This window comes from Tauraco erythrolophus, chromosome 11 (assembly GCF_009769465.1).
Source record: "Tauraco erythrolophus isolate bTauEry1 chromosome 11, bTauEry1.pri, whole genome shotgun sequence".
In the NCBI taxonomy this organism is placed as follows: Eukaryota; Metazoa; Chordata; class Aves; order Musophagiformes; family Musophagidae; genus Tauraco; species Tauraco erythrolophus.
In genome coordinates this window covers 17,377,625-17,395,006 of record NC_141475.1, presented here as the reverse complement: position 1 = coordinate 17,395,006, position 17,382 = coordinate 17,377,625, and the positions used below count along the sequence as shown (strand labels likewise).

Here is a 17,382-nt window from a genome sequence, read left to right as displayed (position 1 = left end):
CAGGGAACTTTTGCTTGGTATAGGGAAGGGTGCCTTTTTGGCCATCGGGTAAAATCTGATAATGCTTTTATGAGAAGCTATAAGCCAGAAGCTTGGTTGGGTACAGGGATAAAGATGAGATGGACAATGCTTCTCTCTGGAGAAATTTAGAGTTGTGTTTAGTGCAGGGATGTATGGTTGTGTCCTTAACTGGTGTGACTCTTTCCAACAACTCTGTTAAGTTCAGACGTGTAGAGTAACAAACCTAGATTTATCACAGAATCATAGAATGTTAGGGATTGGAAGGGACCTCAAAGGATCATCTAGTCCAATCCCCCTGCCTAAGCAGGACCACCTAGATGAGATCACACAAGAACGTGTCTGGGCGGGTTTTGAACATCTCCAGAGAAGGAGACTCCACAACCTCTCTGGGCAGCCTGTTTCAGTGTTCTGTTACCCTTACTGTGAAGAAGTTGTTCCTCATGTTTAAGCGGAGCCTCCTATGTTCCAGCTTATATCCATTTCCCCTTGTCCTGTCATTGGATGCCACTGAGAAGAGCTTGGCGCCATCCTCATTTATCAGTCTTTGCAGCTAGTATGTCCTTCCTCTCCTGCGCTGCAAGCTGTGGGCACTGTGCAGAGCGCTCGGCTGGGCTAGATTTATGCGGAGCAACTTTGCTTTGCTGCTGAATGGGACCACAATGGCCAGAGCAGGCAGGGCTGAACTGAGTTGCTTCGCCTCCTTGAGACCTAGGGCTTTGTGGAGCTGTGAACCAAAGCTGGGGCGTGCCATGGCATGCAGGAACCTCACTGCACTGAGACCTTTTGCAGGAAAGAAGGTCTCTGAGGAAGGTCTGTTTTGTAATAACTCTTTATGGTGAAGTTGGTTCCTGTGTACATAGTAATGAGCTGGCGTGGATGGTGGTTGTTGCTATCTATGCATAGAATTCCGAAGAAGTGGGTTTTGGTGTTTAAGCCAAGGGCAGTTGTGATAAATGGCAAATAACTGTTAAAAGTGAGTGCTTCAGTAGTTTGGGAGAACCTCTTGTGGGCTTTCTCTGCCTGTTCCTGAGAGGTCAGGACCAGGTGCAGGGTATCAAGCAGTGCCTGGGGTCTGCAGGTTTAGTGGCAGAGTGGGTTGGGGAGCATGCCCACCCAATTGTTCTCCACCAGATCTTGTGGTTGCATTGGTTCCCAGCTCATATAGCGGGTTTTAGGCCAGATCTGTTCTGGGTTTCAATACGGCACTCTTGAAAGTGTATTACCAGACTGAAAGCTTGAAAGGAGTAATTTCTGCTGCTTTGTGGGATAACTGCTGTTCTTGGAGGATGTGTGATTATTTATTCAGATGTAGTGCGGGTATGTGCTCGCATCTGTGAGACAGAGCTACTAGCTGTGACACTTCTGAATTTTATTTTTGTCTCTGGCTGTTCATGAACTTTTAAAGAATGTTGGGGTTTTTGTTAATCGCAAAAAGGTTAAGCAACTGAAGTGATACTTTCACCTATTTTGAGACATGCTTAGTTATGGTTCTGGGGGCTGAAACCGCTTTGATTTCCTTTAGTTTAGGAAAACTGTATGCTCTTTTCAAAGAGCATGCAGTTCTGTGGGCAGCAGAGGTGAGGAAAACCTTGCTTCTTGCAAACCAGAGTCACCCTCAAAACATAAGAGGCCATACAAATTCAGTAGAGAGAGCTAGATCCCTCTCTGACAGCAACCAGAAACAGATGCTTCAGGAGAGCGTATAGGAAAAGAACCAACTGTAGTGTGATCCTCCCTCTGAAACACTTTTTCTTAATTTTGGCAGCTTAATAAATCAGGGTCTTCCATGCAGTTTGTTTAGACATTGTGTTAAACAGCACCAAAACGTGCCAAACCAAATGTTAGTCCAATTCTTTTTGGAATCCATTTATAGCCTTGCCTCCTGTCACAGCCGTTCCCCTGGCAGGGAGCATGGCTGTTCGCTTGCATTGTGCTGAAACAACTCTCTTATGTGAAAATTTTGCAGGGTGCCCTCGTCCTTGTAGCAGGAAAGGTGGTCACCTGCCTCATACTCTAAGCTGAACAGGCAGTTTTTGTCAATTGCAAATATACTCTAGAAGTTCCTCCCACCCCCCCTTACATCCCTGCAGCCGCTGAGTATTTTGACACGGGTGTAAAAGCTGCTGCGTTTGAATTTAGAAATTGGCCAGTGGGATGAGAATGTGCAGCTGTGGAAGGCGTGAGTGCTCCGGCTTCGTCACTGCTCCTCTCGGGCCCACCTATTTCTGTGAGGCTTGTGGGAGCTTAAGGGGATAAAAATGGCCAAGGTAATTAGCAGATCTGGCAGAAATCAGCTGGTCAGGCTCAGAAATTGTTGGAGGCAAGAAGGCAGTAGGCAAGCAAATATAATCTGATGTGATGGAACTTATTTCTATAGAAAATAAAGCAAAAAGAAGATTATTTTATTATTATTTAAACTTAAAAAAATAATATTATTTTAGTCCAAGACCTCAGCTGCAGTGTCTGGGTGTAGGAGAAGTCACCTAAATCATCCAAGGGCGTGCAATCTAGAGAGGCAACCAGCCAGGGAGAGCGGAATCGCACACCACTGTCGTGGTTTAACCTGGCTGGCAACTAAACACCAGGCAGCCGCTCGCTCGCCCTCCCTCACCCCTGGGGAATGGGGAAGAGAATTAAAGGGGAAAAGGGAAGGAGACTCGTGGGTTGAGATAAGAACAATTTAATAATAATATGAAAGCAAAAGTAATAATGATAAAATAATAATATATGAATATATATAATGTGTACAAACAAGTGATACACAGTATAATTACTCACCCCTCAGTGACCAACACCTGCTCTGTCCTGGCAAGTGATCCTGAAACAGTTAAGTCCTGACACCACAATCCTGGACAAACAAGAAGTCCAAAAAGAGAGCGAGAGAGAACTCTCAGAGCCCAAGAACAGACTGAGTGGGTGCCTCCAAAGAGAGAATAATTTCAACTTCCCAGTCGACTCTCATCTATCTACTGGGAATGACGTTGCATGATATGGAATACCTCATTGGCCAATTTGGCCCTCAATCCTAAATCTAAGTTCAAATAATCAGAGGAGTTGTAGGTCCTTTGTCCTGGCCATGCTCCCTCCCAGCCTCTTGTTCTCCTGCACACTGGCAAAATCATGGGAAGCCGAAAGGTTCTTGAGGTCTCAGCACCAACTATAAACATCAGTGTGTTATCAACATTCTTCCCATAACAAATCCCATACTTAATCCTAAACACAGAGCTCTTCTAGCTGCTAAAAAGAGAAACTGACTCTGTCCCAGCTGAAACTAGGACAACCACTTAGGTGTTTCACCTGCTGCAAAGACTACCTGCTTTATATGGGGAGTTGATTATTTGGGGTTAAAATGGAAGGTGGCTTTTTTTCCCTGTGAGATTCGTATGACACAACATCCCACTGGATTCTGAAGGGTATTTGACTTATTAAGAAGGGTAGCCAAATTCTCTCCCATCTAAATACAGCATCTGCAGCAGTGTGGAATGTGTGTTGTACAGCTGTGAATGTTCCAGGCATTCAGCGTGTCTCCTTTTTCACACAATAGCTTCTATTTATGGATTTTCATCCCGTTGGGCTCATGCATTCAACATATCTTTGTGTGTGTGTTTTTCTTTTCTCTTTTTTCTGTTTTTTTGCTTTTGTTTTTTAAGGTTTGTAGAAACTCCGAGCCACTTCTCTTGGAAGGAAAGTTACTACCGATCGGCCATGTCCCAGAGCTCACAGCCCAGAGAGTTCCTCAGCCCAGAGGTGCTCCAGCATATCTGGGACTTCCTGGAACAGTAAGTAGTCCTTACATGGAGCCTGTGGAAGAAGGCATTTTGGGACAGGATGCTTCTGTAACTAGGTTTCTTGGGGGACTGATGCTGGGGATTTTGGACTCTTCTGTACCTGTTGATTAAAAGATGCGGGTATGAGTCTGGGATGACTGGCAGCTCTTGAGCTCTCAAGAGGCTTTTTATCCAGGCTATGGGGAACAAGTGCAGAGATGACCAGTGACACTGACTCTCTTCATGACCTTTGGTAGCTGAGCTGACTGCTTTCCAGCACATGATCACTAAGGTGGATGGTTGGTGTTTTCCCCTAAGGAGATGGGGTCATTGCTCTGTGTCCAGGCTGCGTGTTTCCTTCTTTGCCGATGCCAGGGAGGAAGAGAAGGCAGAGATGGTGCACAGTTCACTCTATCAGGTCCATTGAAGGAAATAAAACTGACTCTGTTCCCATTCCTGACTTGCCAGGACTGATGCTGGGACAGTTACTGCTATAAATCCTCCATGAATTCTGTCTTTGTGATTTAACTCCTGCACTCTTACCTCATTTTTCTGGTCAGGCAAGTGAAACGTCCCTCCAGGCCCTGTCCTGTTCAGGGCTGCTGTTAGCATAGCAGGTGATGAGGCAGTTGTTCACTAGTAATTACTTACTTTGTCCTGAGACTGGTTTGTGGTCAAGCCTAACTCCCGAGTAACACCCTAGCACGTGGATGGGAAGGAAGACAAAATTTAGCCGATTTTATCTGTGTTACTCTCTTCTCTTCAGGCCAATATGCTCGGTCCAGCCAATCGATCTGAACTTCATCGATGGCCCATCTGAAAATGGCCCTACAAACAAAATAGAGATTAGCATGGACTGCGTCCGGGTGCAGGACACGGAGCTGAATGACCCAATGTGGGTGAGTAGTGAGGAGAACTTCCTTAACCTTTGGGGACAGATGAGGAGTTTTTGCAGGAGCTATTCCTTCTGTGTTGCCCCAGGGCCGTCTTTCCCCTCTTGTTGGAGGACCTGTGGCTGCTGCCTCTGACCAAGGAAGTCTCTTCTTGGTTTGCCTGTTGTGTCCCACATGCAGAAGCTGGTTGGGAGCATGGCTCTGCCAAGTGACTTTCATGGTGGTGAACAGCCGTGTCTGTACTTGTGGCTAAACTGGATGGCGTGTGACCTGTGGAAAGGCATTGCCCCTCTGTGCCTGCCTGGGGCTGTGAGGGGGAGCAGGCTGGCTCCTCTCCTGCTCTCCTGCTGCAGCAATGGCAGGAGAGAGGGATGAGGCAGCTAAACAGGCAGAAGAGCTGAGAAGTCTCTTCCACTTGTCTGGCTGCTCAACTGTTTCTGCTGTCTCCCTGCTTAGAGCTAGTTTATGTGACCTCAGCACTAAAATAGTTTATGTTCTGGGCACAGTTGCAATTTTGGTGACCAAGGGCTGGGACTTGAGGATCTTCACTGTTTTTTCTTTTCTTGAGATCAAGTATGAATGAAAACTTGGGTTTAGACCATGGTTGAGGTTTTTTTTTTCCTCCTGTGTCTCTAGGTAGGCAAAGCCAGAGAGTGTAACAAGCCTTGGTCATGGGTCTCTCACCTGTATGGCTTGAGACTGGAATGCAGATGAGGCGCTGGTGTTTCATTGCCTTTGGCACAAACTGACCAGCTTTCTCTTAGCAATAGCTCTGGTGAAGAAACCAGGTGCTATTCTTGCAGGGTGGAGCAGGAGCTATTTCAGGAGTTTGAGCTGCTTGTGTCCTGTTTCTGTTCTTCCTGGGTTTTGTATGCTTTGGGGTAAAAAATCACGTGTGGTTTGAGATTTGTGTTGGTGTCTGTAAATTTTCTTGTTCCTCTATGTTTCCATCCTGAGAAACAGTTAATTCCCTGTCTAATCAACCACTGTTTTTAATGTGCTCAGCCAAGGCGTGTTGGTGGTCAGTATCCTGGCAGTGTTTGTAACCTGGAGGATGGCATCTGCAAGGAAAGAGCTCCCAGGTCACACTGATTGCAGGCCCTGGTGCTGGGAGGTTTGACCTGTTATTGCCTCTCTGGTCTGGCTGCTGGGGAGACTGCGGTGGTCTCCTCTTCCCTTGCAAAATTGCAAAGGGTAAAAAGGCCACTTTGAGGTTGAGTATCTGCTTATCCAATGTGGTGAAGCTACTCTGAGTGCACAAGGAGAGGTGACCGATATTGAGTCTGGTTATCTTTTGATTCTGCATTCAGGTTGGGTGCAGGGTGGGTGGCATGCAAGCCTTCAAATCAGCGTCTGGATCTGAAATGCTGCTTCTCAGCTTTTTCCAGCATTGCAGCACAACACCAGTAAAGTGATGCCTCTTCAATATCTAGTCTAAAAGATTCTCTATCTTTAGAGGGGCTCCTGCTTTTCAAAATAGGTGGTAATGTTCTGTTTGAACTATGTCCTCTTAAAAAAAAAAAAAAAATCCCCAACAGTTTAAAGATCATCAGTGGAAACATTGCTACTTCCATGCCAGAACCTGGACTTGCTGCACTGAGTGCTAGCAAAGCCTCCCCATCAGCTCCTCTGAGCTGTCTGCAGAGCACTGTGGTTGCTGATGGGCTCGCTTTAGGCCCTTCTTCACAGTCTTCCTCTCCTATCTGTGGTGGAGTGAAACATTAGTGGAAAATCCCTTCCTCTTGTCCTGTCTGAGCACTGCTGAAGCACTGAGGCGAGGAGAGGAGGGCAGGCAGCTTTTGCTGTGCGGTTCCTTCTTGCTTATGATGGGTTTGATCCTGACCTTGTGGGATATGTTCCTGAAGAGGCTGAGCTGCACGGTGACTTCTTTAAGAAGTGTTTTTCACAGCTGTGACAAGCCAAAGGGGGAGCGGGGAAATTCCATCCCATCCTCACCCTTACTGTAAGGCAGCGGCTCAGAGTACGCTGATGTATGTACATTAATAAACGTTCCAGTGTGTCTTCAGTGGAAGACGGCACCTTCGCTCAGTTGAGAGCTGCACAAAAGCCTTCACAAAGTGAAATATGCATCGCAAACCTGTGCAAACAGCCTGTCTTTTAAAAGGAGGAAAGCTCTTTTTACTCCCCTTACCACCATCACCACCTCCCTATAAATTTGCAAACATCCCTGACAGGTGACAACTCCCCCTCGCAAAAAAGCCCGTGTTTGCTTTGCTGTTCCTGGGGCTCGAAGCCGCTGCACCTTGGGCTGGCAGAGAATGTGTAGCCTGGGGCAAGGTGTTTGCTGTTTGTCGGCTTTAATCTGAAATACCTTACAACCCTCTTCCCCTCCAGCTTCTCTTTTCCTTTGGATAGCTTCGGGGCAAGAGCTCCCCTTGCACCTGTCTCTCCTGTAACCTCAGCCGTGTCACTCCTAGACACGAGGTGCCACACGCAGCCGATTGCAGCGCAGAGTTGAAGAGGGCAGATAAACACAGAGGAATGCCGCAGAAACAGAGGGGCCCTGGGAGATGAACAGTGAGATCAAGGCAGAGCACTTTTTATGATTAGATTTGTCTTAGGAGAAGAGCAAGGCCAGCTTTTCTCCAAAGTGTGCCAGCATGTGAGATTTAAATAGGTGTAAAGCTATTAAGACTGGTTTCTTTAAAGCAGTTTTCCTTACGTGGACTTTAAGGCAGTTCTAAACAGCCTTTAAAATAAGCTCTGCACCTTCTTGCAACTTATGGCTGAAAAGTGAAACTTTCAGTCTTAAAAGACGTCCATCCTTGATCTCAAGAGTTGTGTTGGTGAGACCTGTGATATTTTTTTAAATTATTAATTAATATTTTAACTGGGGGGGGGGGGGGGGCGGGGGGTTGCAGCTGCTTGTTCACAACGGAGCTGGCAGTGGGGAAGGAGCTACAGCATTCAGAGCAGTGCCTGAAGAAACTGTCCACCAGTGGGCTGGAAAACAACCATAAATCCTGCCCTGCTGAACACCCATCAGTTGTGTTGATTGTCTTGAAAATGAAACTATCTGGGGAGGGTGCTGGAGAAATAAGGTTGGGTGAGCTACAGCTCTAGCTCTTGCTGAGCAAGACCTTGCAGTTGTCACACTCCTGTTGATAAGGAAGAGATGTTCTTCCCATGTCCCATATGAGACAGGGGTAAGAGGAACTGATGATCTGCACTACCTTGGCATGAAAAGAGCTGGAGGAGACAGCAAGAGGGTTTGTGGGTCTGGTGTAACATTAGACAGTCAGCAGCCTTCCCTGGCTGCGTGCCTTGTGACTGGCTCTTTCACAATGTCCTGGGTGGCCCGTCTGCAAGGCTGCTGGCTATGCCCTTTCCTCTCCCGTGGTGTTAACCACAGGCAGGCTGGGAAATTCCAGCAGAGATCTGCCTTTTTGCATAGCTGGAGCGAGGGGCTGGTGGTCTCTGGGTGTGGAGAACGTTTAGTCTCTGCCATGGCCCTGGTGTGGGAAGGAGCTGCGGATGGCCAGGAAGGTAAGTTGAATGTGTCTCCTTGTGGGCCACCTGCCACTTGTTAGGCTTCACCAAGGAAGGCGGTCCTCAGCCTCGACCCTGACCAAGGACGTAGCCAGTGACCATGGGGTCTTTGGTGGGATGGTGGCCAGCTGCATTCAAGAGAAATGCTGATATCAAAGGCTATCTCCTGCAGTACTAAAACCAGGTGATGTTATATGATTGATTTTCTTTTCTTTTCTTTTCTTTTTCTCTTCCTCTAACTCATGAAATGCTCTGGAGCTATGGGGAGGAGGGGTCTGGGGACCTCTCTCTAGGAACAAGCGTGAGGCAGTGCAATAACCCGTCCATTGCCCTGGAGCCCTCGTGGCATGCTGTCAGCCTGCTGTACCAGGTGCAAAATTGCTTTCCTTCATCATCCCTCAGAAGTCCTTTAAGCTCACTGATGCTAACAGATACTAGCGTGGACCCAAACGAAGCTGCTTTGGGTTAAGAACTTCAGTGGGCAGCATCCTGATAAAAGTGTTACTTGAGGGGCTTGCAGAGTCTGGAAGTCTCCTGGGCTCCTGCCACCATCCCACCAGCATGTCCAGGCCTCCAGGGACCTCGCTGGTGGGAGCAGGAGTGCTGTCCTGAGTGATGGAGCAGCTCATCCCCCTCCCCCTGTACATACCTTTCTTTCATGCCCCTGAGCGAGCCGTCCTCCCACAGCCCCTTGCTGAACCAGTTCAGTGGAATGCCTTTCCCCAGACAGTCGCTGTGGTCAGAGTTTTCTTAACCTGGATCTGTCCCACCCCACAAAAGGGAGAAAGAATTCTTTGCTTTTTTATTTTTATTTTTATTTGTCCTCCTTCATCTTCTGTGAATCATTGTGGGGATTTTCTGTGTGTGGCTTGCTTAGGCACTGCTGAGCAGCTCCCCGTGGGGTGGGTTTTGGCCCTGGGGACGGTAGTGTGGATGCTTCTGACACAGCTGTGTCCTTTTGGGTTTGGGTCCTCAGCTTCATGGGCTGTGAGCATTCCAAGCATGGTGGCTACAGAAATTTTGGAGGTGCAACATGTGTTTCATAGTTTTAAGTGACAGCTTCAGCTCTGTAACTTTGCTCTTTTCCTTTATATGTAGAGGTGGAGGGAAAACTGGGCTATAGGAGAGACTAGATGTGACCCATGTAGGACATGGAGGTGTCGAGGCTCTCAGCCTCAGCCCTGGCACCAATGACACATCTCAGAGTTGGTATTTGAAGCTTCCTGATGGGAACCCAGGTTTGACCTGCTGTAGGCTCATGGAGGAGCCACCCCAGTTGCTTTGCACAGGGTACCTTTCCATGCTGCAGCCCAGCTATCTGGAGAGGAGTGGGGCTGAGGCCCCTGCAGAGCTGGTAGAACTCTTCTGCATGCTCTCAGCCTTAGCACTATGTGAATCATTTCAGTAACTCATATTTGGTGGCCACACAGTGAATTCCTGGGTCTCTAGGAGCCCATCACCTGTACAAGCTGGGGGTTGTCATCAGGATCAGATGTGCAATAATATAATGAACAGACATTAGAAAAGCCAACCCACTGGCCAGAAGGACATCTGTTGCATCCTATCCAATACTGCAATATTGAAGTGCAGGCTCTGATCTCAGTTAACTTTAATTGCTTGCTTAAATGTTTTGCTGGGTCAGGAGAAAAGAACTCCACTTGCTGCAAGGTAACAACTGAGGAAGCGGATGAAAGCTGGCAATGGGAGCGCAGGACGGAGAGGACATCCCTGCGGACTGGCTGCAGGGCAGGGAGCTGGCGTGGCACACACGGTGTGGCTGAGCAGTACAGGAAGAGCATCTCGGTACAGGGGCTGATTGATGCATGGTGTGTGCTTCCCAGGGCTCCGGTGGGTGCCACAGCCCTGTGTTTTATTGGGAAATGGTTTTGCACCTGGAAGATAAGGCGGATTTGATAAGTAGATGCAGCAAAGTGGGTTGTGTGGCCATCTGTTTCCATGCCTAAGTATTCCCAGATTGACCGTGGAAAGGAAGGAAGGACTTTGTACAGCACGGGGATGCGATCAAAGCTTTTATTACTGTCTGGTTTGTGCTTGAGAGAGTTTGAGGCTTGCCAAGTTTCTCTTCTTTGTGGGTATTTGTTCGTTCCATAGCTGTACAAAGAAGGTTGAGATTATGCGAAGGCATTTCCATAATGAGCAAATGCATTATTCTGTTGGAAGTTTCCCTCCAGCACCTCTCTTGTTTGCAGTTGAACTCATAAGCTCATTTAGGCTTGGCTTTGTAGTCCTGCTGAATGTTTAATCTTCTGCAGCGTTGGTCCCTCCAAATGATCTAATAGCATTTAAGATTGCAGATTCATATCCAGAAATGGTCAATCCTTTCAGATAAAGGATGCATATAGAGAATGTATTGGTACATTCAGTTTGGCCAAAGCCTGAAGACTTCTCTCATTCTGTCTGTAGTAGGGCTCTAAAGACGTATTTATGTTTCTTTAAAATAATTTTCCACTAGCTCCCTTTCCTGTGTTGTTTTGCCCTGGTTCTGGCTGCAGACCAGGACTGACTGCAGTTTTTTTTGTAGGAATGCAGCCAGTTGATGAATATCATTACACCAAGTGTTTTATTTTTAATGCCACTTCCCTGAATTCTCAATGGTATTGAAGAAAACCATTGAGTGATCTGTCTGCTGTGCTATAGATGATTTTGGAAGAGTATTTAAAATTCCTTTAGATATTTCTGCTTTTTTAGTATCTTGCTTTACATTCATCTTGGGAGGGCATAAACTAATTTTAAGCTGAAAAGCACAAACCTATTGGAAAAGAGCCATGTGTAATGGGGTGGTTTGCGTTCATTCTGGCTTGACTCTTCTGGACAGCTAGCTTCAAATCCCTGGCTTGTATTGCTATGAGCACCTGAGGTGGAAGAGTGTTGCAATTGCGAGTCCTGTCATCTGCCTACATGTAAATACCTCTGAACAAAAGAAGCAGTCGCTTCAGAAAAAATCCTCCCTGAGCAGCTAGACCTGCCTCCAAAGGTTTCCATGGTGCTGCACGTGCTCCTTGCTTAAGTATGGAGCAATAATGCGATAGAGCTTATTTTACATCTTTAAAAGCTCTGCACAAACACTTAATTAAAAGGGATCTTGATCTTGGAGCAACAGACCGTAGGCACTTTTGCCTCCGGAGCAAGTTTAAGGTTTATGCTGTCTTGCTGGGAACTTCACTGTATGATCCAGCCTGGTTGATAGGATCCTTTTCTTTCCTTAAACATACTTCCCAGATTATTTGCTGGGAGTGCTTTGATTTGGTTAGAGCCCATAAGTGGTAAATCCCTTGGCAGCTTGATTCCAGAAAGCCACGAATCCCAGTTTGAGCACCAGCAGAAGTGGAGTGGCCATCCCCAAAGTTCACATTGCTCTGGACGTTTTTATTTTTAACCAAATTGGTGATGGGAGGGAAACAAGGCCCTTCTTTCTTGTTAGCTGGAAGTAGGGTGATGAATCGAGCTGTCCATTTCCAGCCAAATGGAAATCTTGCTGAGCTTGGTGGTACTCCACTTTGTGGGGTGAGATGGATGGAGAGTGTGTCATATCCCTGTTGCAAGCTGCAGTGCTGACCATGCCTGGGAGAGGCGGCCATGCTCACAGGATGCTCCTTTCAGGCAAAGACAAACCTGGAGCACAGCACTGGGAGGATCCTGCTCCCCTTCTTTGTCCAACACGGCCAAAGTGTCTGCGCCACAGTGAGCTGTGGAGTGTAGCTTTTGTTTATAATTGGGATTCTTGCTTTGAAGAAAGTCTTATGCATCCAAAGGCTCACTATATATGTTGCTTTGTGGTTCTGCAGATTCTGCCCACAGTCCTGTTAATGACTATAATTTTTTCCTCCAATATTTCATGAGGAGACTGTTGGACTAGGTAATGTTTTCATGTGAATGTCTTTACCATCTGCTTTCCACCTCACTGTTACTGATTTGATAGCATTGAAATTAATGAGGGAGTGAATTGTCAGGCAGTCACAGAAAATTAAATCAATCTCTGTGAAGCATAGATTAAGGAGTGGTTTGTGGCCTGGGTTAGGTTGCTCACTGCTGAATGAACTCTTTGCTAATCAGCATCTGAATTTGCAGAGATTAATGAAAGATCAAAGGAGTTTTCAGTAATGAATGAAACTGTCACTCTAAAAGCATGGATTTTTATCTCCAGCCTGCTTAAACAGAAGGAAAGGTACCCTGAAGCACCCTTCTTTCTCTTTGGGGGCATGGACGGGTACAGTGGACCTCATGGTGATGTCCAGACTGGATTAAAATTAAACAAGTCAGAAACTAAAGTAATGACTCTGCTGGGGAAGGTCTCTGGCCAAATTAACTGAACCCTATGGCTGTTCACCCTATGGCTGTTGCCATACTGGTGGTGGATGTCGCGTGTGAGAGCAGGCAGAGGGCACCTGGATGAAGACCAGCACTGCAAAACACAACATTTCTGCATAGGAAACAAGGAGCAAACAGGCTCCCTGGCTGCCTCAGGAGTATGTTGTGGCGCAACATACCAGGGCACAATATAGAATAACGGCGATGTGCTCACATGAGAAGTGCGAATGGCCACTGGTTGAAGGTTCAGGGTTTAATCAGAGGTGTGGGAGACTGTTCTTGAATTATTGCAAACTGATAACTTCTTTGTAACTATTTTATTTTTGTACAAGGGCTTGAGTGGGAAGGGCTTGGCAGCGTAGCAGAGACTGGCTGGAAAGAGCTGCTGTGATTGTGCATTTATGAACAGTTGTGTGCTTCCCGAGAGCAATCTGTAGTTTATAAAAGATAAGGGAAGAACAAAACTTTCCCCTTAGCTGCTTGTGCAAGAACAACCCTGGTCTGTCAACAGTAGCTGCTCTCTCCTAATTAAAAACAAAGACTCTCTAATCTGTCACTATCTCTTGCTTTCACCTTTCCCTGGCCGGAGCCTTCTTGTCTTGTGCTGGGATGTAGGTTTGTGCCGTGACCCTGTCCCATCTCCAACAGGAGGGATGGGGCTGTTCATACTGCTCAGGAGCAATTCTCATGAATTTTCTTGTGTGTTTTCTTCTCTCTGACTTTTGCAAAATATTTTACGAATATTTTGGAGGAGGGAGGGGGCTGTTCTGAGCATCCAAAGATCCGCATTAGACAAAAATGCAGTTTGAATGTTGAGGGTTGTTATTTTGACAAAAGAGCTGCTGATAGCAGAGGCTTGAACCCTGAAAGTCCCCTGATCACATCTCCATGCACAAGCGTCTGCTGACTTGTGGTTTTGCACTCACCAGTGCAAAAGTGTCTGCTGGTCAGTGGTTTTGCAGGCTTATCAGCTGCGTCGCAAAGATCTCTGGTCCAGACTGGTGTTTCCTTTTATCTCTAACCATTTTTAGTGAAAGCAACTTTAGAGTCACTAAGGTACAAAAAAGGAGGAAAAAATTAGACGAAAGGAGCACCAGGAATATTTAGACAATGCTTCTTGATAAATCATCTATATGCTCGGTATCCGTCCTGCCTGTACACCAACCGAGGGCAGCGAGTCCCTGCTGGCACTTTGGTGGGAACGACCTCCCTTGATGGGATTGGAGGGGTTTTGGTTGTGCAGACGGTAAGGAAGGCGTGGGGACCTTGCATCATCTTGGCTGGAGAGCCGAATCTCTCCAAAGGAGTGCCTTGCTGTCTTATTAAACAGAGCTCCGCAGCCAGAGGGCAGAGCCCCGGGGGCTGCGTGCACCCTTCCTAAACCAATATTGCACCGCGGTTGTGAAGGGAACTGGTTTTGTTTCACAACTCCTTTCCACCTTCCCTCTCCCTGCTTCCCCCATGTAGGGTTATCTCCTGACACGATGCCATTAACTCTCTAATTAGCCCTAAGGGTGTTCCGAGGGAGATAAGGAGGCTATAGGAGCTCAAATAAGCAGCGTGCGCAGATGTTTACCCAGGGTCGGAGGGCAGGGCTGTTGTGACAGGCGGTGCCTTGGGGAGGGCATGGTCTTGGAGGGATGGAGAAGCCGACCTGTGCCATGGGCAAAGCTGGGAGCTGGGTTCTCCGAGGGCTCCGCTTTTAAAATGGGGGGGTGGGGAGGGGGGTGGGAAGTGCAATTTGAAGTCCTTGGAAGAAGGGATTGATCCTCAGTACTGAACACTTGCAGCCAGAGCATGGTTCTAGCTTGAAGGTTCATATGCTTCAGTGCTTTCCAAAGGAAATTCTGGGCATCAGACCTGTCCCTGGGTCAGTGTCAGGGAAGCCAGGAGGGGACTGAGTTTTTACTCATGGGTGCAACTGAGTGGTTAACCCTGCAAGGGCCGAGAGTACCTATCCCTCTCCTGCATCCGGATGAGCTGCAGCTCCCATGCAGTGCTCTGGAGCAGCCAGCCCAGGATGTGCACAAGGCTGTATCCAGTCAGCAGCAGGTAGGATGCTGCCTTTCAGCAACATCTTTCTTTTTTTTTTTTAATTTGTTTTGTCTTGCCATAGACAATTTTTTTTTTTAAGGGGAAAGTCCCTTTTTCAGTATGTGCTGGGTTCTTTTTCCCCTCTTTCTTGTGGTTTGAGCAATGAAGACCAGCTTCGCATGAGTTTTCAAGAAGGGAGTGTGACTTTTACATTTCTGAAAGTATTTTCTCTTTAACTTGGCTGCCTGCTATTGCAGTCTATTGTGTCTGTCCCTGTAAAGTCTTCACTGGAAAGGCTGCCAAAGCCAATTGGCAAAGGCTTGATTTTTTGAGCATTCAGCAGTTATTCAGATGTAACAAACAAAAAAATCCACCTCAAACCTCATGTTCTATTTTTCCTTCCTCCTTCTCTTATCTCGGTCCTAATTTGTAAACATTTCTGAGCTGAGTGAATGTCACAGTCCGTGGTGACGCAGTTGATCCAGATGCTATTTTTGCAAGAGTGGAGAGGTCTGAGCAGATTTTTTTTTTTCTTTGATCTGCGGGAAATTCTGCATGAACAGCCTAACGCACAGGCAGGTGTGCATGCACCACCCCCACTCCCTCCAAGAAATTACACAGTCTCCAATTGACACTACAATTGTGACAATTACACTTTTAATCGTGATTTATTAGGGCACTTACCTTGTGTCCAGGACGGGTTATCGAGAAATTGCGAGTGGTACTAGTGAGAGAGGCTGGGATGAACCCTGTAACAACATGGGGAAAGCACATTCAGACAAAGAACCTGAATCAGCAGTCTGACTTGGCCAATGCGTCATTTGGGAAACTTAGGGGTCTTGTTTGCGTGTTATTTTGTTTTTCAGCATACCAGCTGGAGCCACGAAGCATTGTCAGAAGCTCTCTAGAATATGAGTCAGACCTGGGAGAGTTGCAGCTGAAACTTTCAAATCTAGCTAGCATTTATTATTTTTAGTTTCCTCAAGTATTGGAGGTAACTTGCTGTAAAGAAATTTCCTTTCCTGAGACTGAGCTGCTTTGCCTTTTTTGTAAATTCAATCCAACTGGGCATCCAAAGTGTGAGGTGCCAGGCTTTGCACAACTCCTGATGCTTTGGGTTGATTTCTCTACTTTCTTGTTTGCTCTTTTCCTGCTCAGGGTCGGGGAGAGCTTGTTGGACTAGAAGATCAGAGTTAAACCTTGTTCATCTGGTCTCAATATAAAGTAGTTTTTTACTTTGTGAAAAGAAGGCCTTTGTCTGAATCTGCTTTTTCACACTAGGCTAATCGATATAATAAGGTATAGTCTCTCTCTGCGAAGATTGTCTTGCTATGACTTTTGACCATCATGAGTGCAACAGGACTGATGTTGGTGTTTCCCTTGGAGACCTGTCCAGAAGGCTCAGATAAGTGATAACTATCACTGTCCCGTTGCTGAGAAATGAGTGTGCAGTTTGAGGAGGTGGCGGGTGTCCCTTTGGTTTTGTGACTCAGCCGTTTAAGCATATGGTATTTCAGGGAGTCGGATTTCCATCCGAGAGCCTCTAAGAGGTCCTGCCTCACTGCTGTTAGGTTGTTGAGACTCATCTATATGAAATTTTTGCATCTGCAAAAGGAAAGAATCAAGTAAGACTCCAGGAGCTGTTCTTTCTCTTGGTAAGGTAGAAAGGGGAGTGATCAAGCCTTTACTCTTCCCTTGCACCATCAGTGCCAGTATGAATATTCAAGGTGTGACATCAGTCCATGGGACAGGAGGTAGCATCTTATGAGGAGGGTACATTTAGGTCTGAAGCCGCTGAAATAAAGTTTGGAGCCCTGGAGTGATGATGGGGGTACACTAGTGCCTGAGTTGCAGCAGCGTTGGTGGGCGCAGTGTCTGGTGCACGCTCTGTTACCTCCTGCCACCCCTGTCAGGGTGGTGGTGGCCTCCTTTGTGTCCCTTGTGGATGACTGATTTGCAAAAAGCCACTTGTCCAGCATCCACTTCAAGGTGACCGCACAGGCTAATGCCTCTGAAACACTGAGCCAGGTCGGGGCTATGTGTACAGAGGGCAGGGATTTGTGCTGACATGTCAATTTATTCATGCTGTATACACTGCTCCTCGTGTTTGACATGCAGATGTCTCTGGATAAACTTCCACATATCTCTGTGTAGTGCATCTGAGTGTTGCTTCACCCACAACCACCTCCAGCCACCTGTGGGACAGAGTTAGCAGATACCTAACACAACAGAGCTGCATTAATGACTTGGAAAAGGAGGATCTTCTGAGTTTCATAGCACAGCCAATAACAGAGGTTTTTGCAATGACTTACTGAGGTTGGGAGATCTATGTATCTTCTCTTTCCTTCCCCTCCATAGCTTTTGAACTCTTGGACCAATATCAAAAACTTGTCAGTATTCAGGGTCAGAACAGTCCTCTGAGTACAGCATGACTTTTCCTCACTATTAGACAACAGAAAATCCACAGGTGACTTCTGGCTTGATGACCAGCTCCATGCAAGCATTGCAGTGGTGCTGCAAAGTGACCCATTTGGCTAGCAGTGCTGTGGCTGCTCCCTGCAAACCTTGCCTGTATCTCCAGATTAGCGCTTCTGTGGCTTTTTGGTTTGTACGTGCATCTCAGTTGAGATCTGGTCAGTGCACCAGGCATAGCCCCTGGTGTTATGTGGTGCTGGGGAAGATTGGAGAGGAGGGGAAGGGGCTGCAGCAGTGGGTTGTTGAGTTGTTCCTCTGATGTAGGAAACCTGCTGTGTGCTCAGCAGGCTCTTGCTTGGTAGTTCAGGATTACTGAAGGTGTGTGTGGCCTCAACCTGAGCGAGGATGGTGGT

General features: G+C 46.9%; 1 protein-coding gene across 3 annotated transcripts in view; it reads left to right on the top strand.

Moving 5' to 3' along the window:
• Positions 1-17,382, top strand: part of TP63 (tumor protein p63) — a 106,820-nt gene that overhangs the window by 17,921 nt on the left and 71,517 nt on the right. Inside the window, exons 2-3 of one of the 3 annotated variants that reach the window (XM_086618732.1) lie at positions 3,672-3,800; positions 4,555-4,687. In XM_086618732.1, coding sequence (XP_086474858.1) covers positions 3,672-3,800; positions 4,555-4,687 — 262 coding nt within the window. Of the gene's footprint in view, positions 1-3,671; positions 3,801-4,554; positions 4,688-17,382 lie in introns of those variants that run through there. The other 2 variants (XM_086618733.1, XM_086618735.1) reach the window with 2 other exon arrangements.